The sequence below is a fragment of the Rhagoletis zephyria genome, unplaced genomic scaffold (assembly GCF_001687245.7).
Source record: "Rhagoletis zephyria isolate East Lansing unplaced genomic scaffold, Rhagoletis_zephyria_1.1 Rzeph_scaffold_47926, whole genome shotgun sequence".
In the NCBI taxonomy this organism is placed as follows: Eukaryota; Metazoa; Arthropoda; class Insecta; order Diptera; family Tephritidae; genus Rhagoletis; species Rhagoletis zephyria.
In genome coordinates, this window is record NW_016204981.1 from 1 (window position 1) to 962 (window position 962).

The window sequence follows — 962 nt, forward strand, 5'->3', positions numbered from 1 at the left end:
CCAATTTTGAAGATATAAGTTCTGATGACAGCAAACTGGATCTGGTTTTCCAAACATCCCCCAGTACAAGTGTACAACATATTGAAAGTGAGAACAGCCCAAACGACAACGTCAGTAAGGAAATGGATGCAATTGTCAGCAATAGCAACACTGCTGCTGACAATGATCACCCAAACGAACATATCCCCGAGGCAGCACAAGAGGACCAGAGTGAGCAGTCTCTATCAAAGGATTCTGACCCTTCAAATAACGTTGATGATAATGAAGAGGAGGAGGAGGAGGAGGACTTGTTTGAACCCTATGTAAACGAAAATCCGCCGGACATTTTCGGAGAAGCAGATGAAGACAGGCAGATAGTGGAAAGTATTGCACAATTCGGCTTTGAGAGCATGCATTCAGATAGCGAAAATATCGAAGATTTGTTTGAGCCTTGGGTGAACGAAAATCCGCCGGACCTTTTCAGAGAAGCCAATGATGATGATGAAGGTGATGATGCTGATGATGATGATGAAGGTGCTGATGATGAAATGGAAAACACTGCTGGCGACGAGGAAGACGCTGAAAACGATGCCTTTTCAGCTGATGCCAGTGATCATCATGAACACGACGACGATGAGGAAGAAGCAGCAGCAGCAGCAACAGAAGCAGCTTCACAAAGCGACAACGAGGCAAATGTCAGCGATGCCGAAAGCGAAAACGCCCTTGTACTGGACCTCAACTCAGACAACGAGGCGCCAGACAGCATGTACACCCAAATTCGCTCCATCATTCAGAGCGCTAACCGGCTCCTGAATGGCTCACCAAAAACTGCTGCTGTTGACACCAAAAAGACCGCCGAGAAGAGGCCGCCTACAGCAGCAGCAGCTCAAACGGAGGCAAACAACGTTGGAGCAGAGGAAGAGGTTCAGGTGGAAAGTGGAGCTGGCGACGGCTGTGACGAAGAGGAGGAGGAGGAGGAGGAG

The 962-nt window shown here is 48.4% G+C and overlaps 1 protein-coding gene across 1 annotated transcript; it reads left to right on the top strand.

Annotated features, from left to right (window-relative positions):
* Positions 1 to 122: 122 nt before the first annotated feature.
* On the top strand, positions 123 to 741 carry LOC108355630 (coiled-coil domain-containing protein 1-like; the record flags this gene model as incomplete). The annotated part of the gene is made up of 1 exon (XM_017606781.1): positions 123 to 741. A coding segment is annotated over exon 1 (619 nt), but the record flags the coding sequence as incomplete, so codon positions are not given.
* Between the last annotated feature and the right edge of the window lie 221 nt (positions 742 to 962).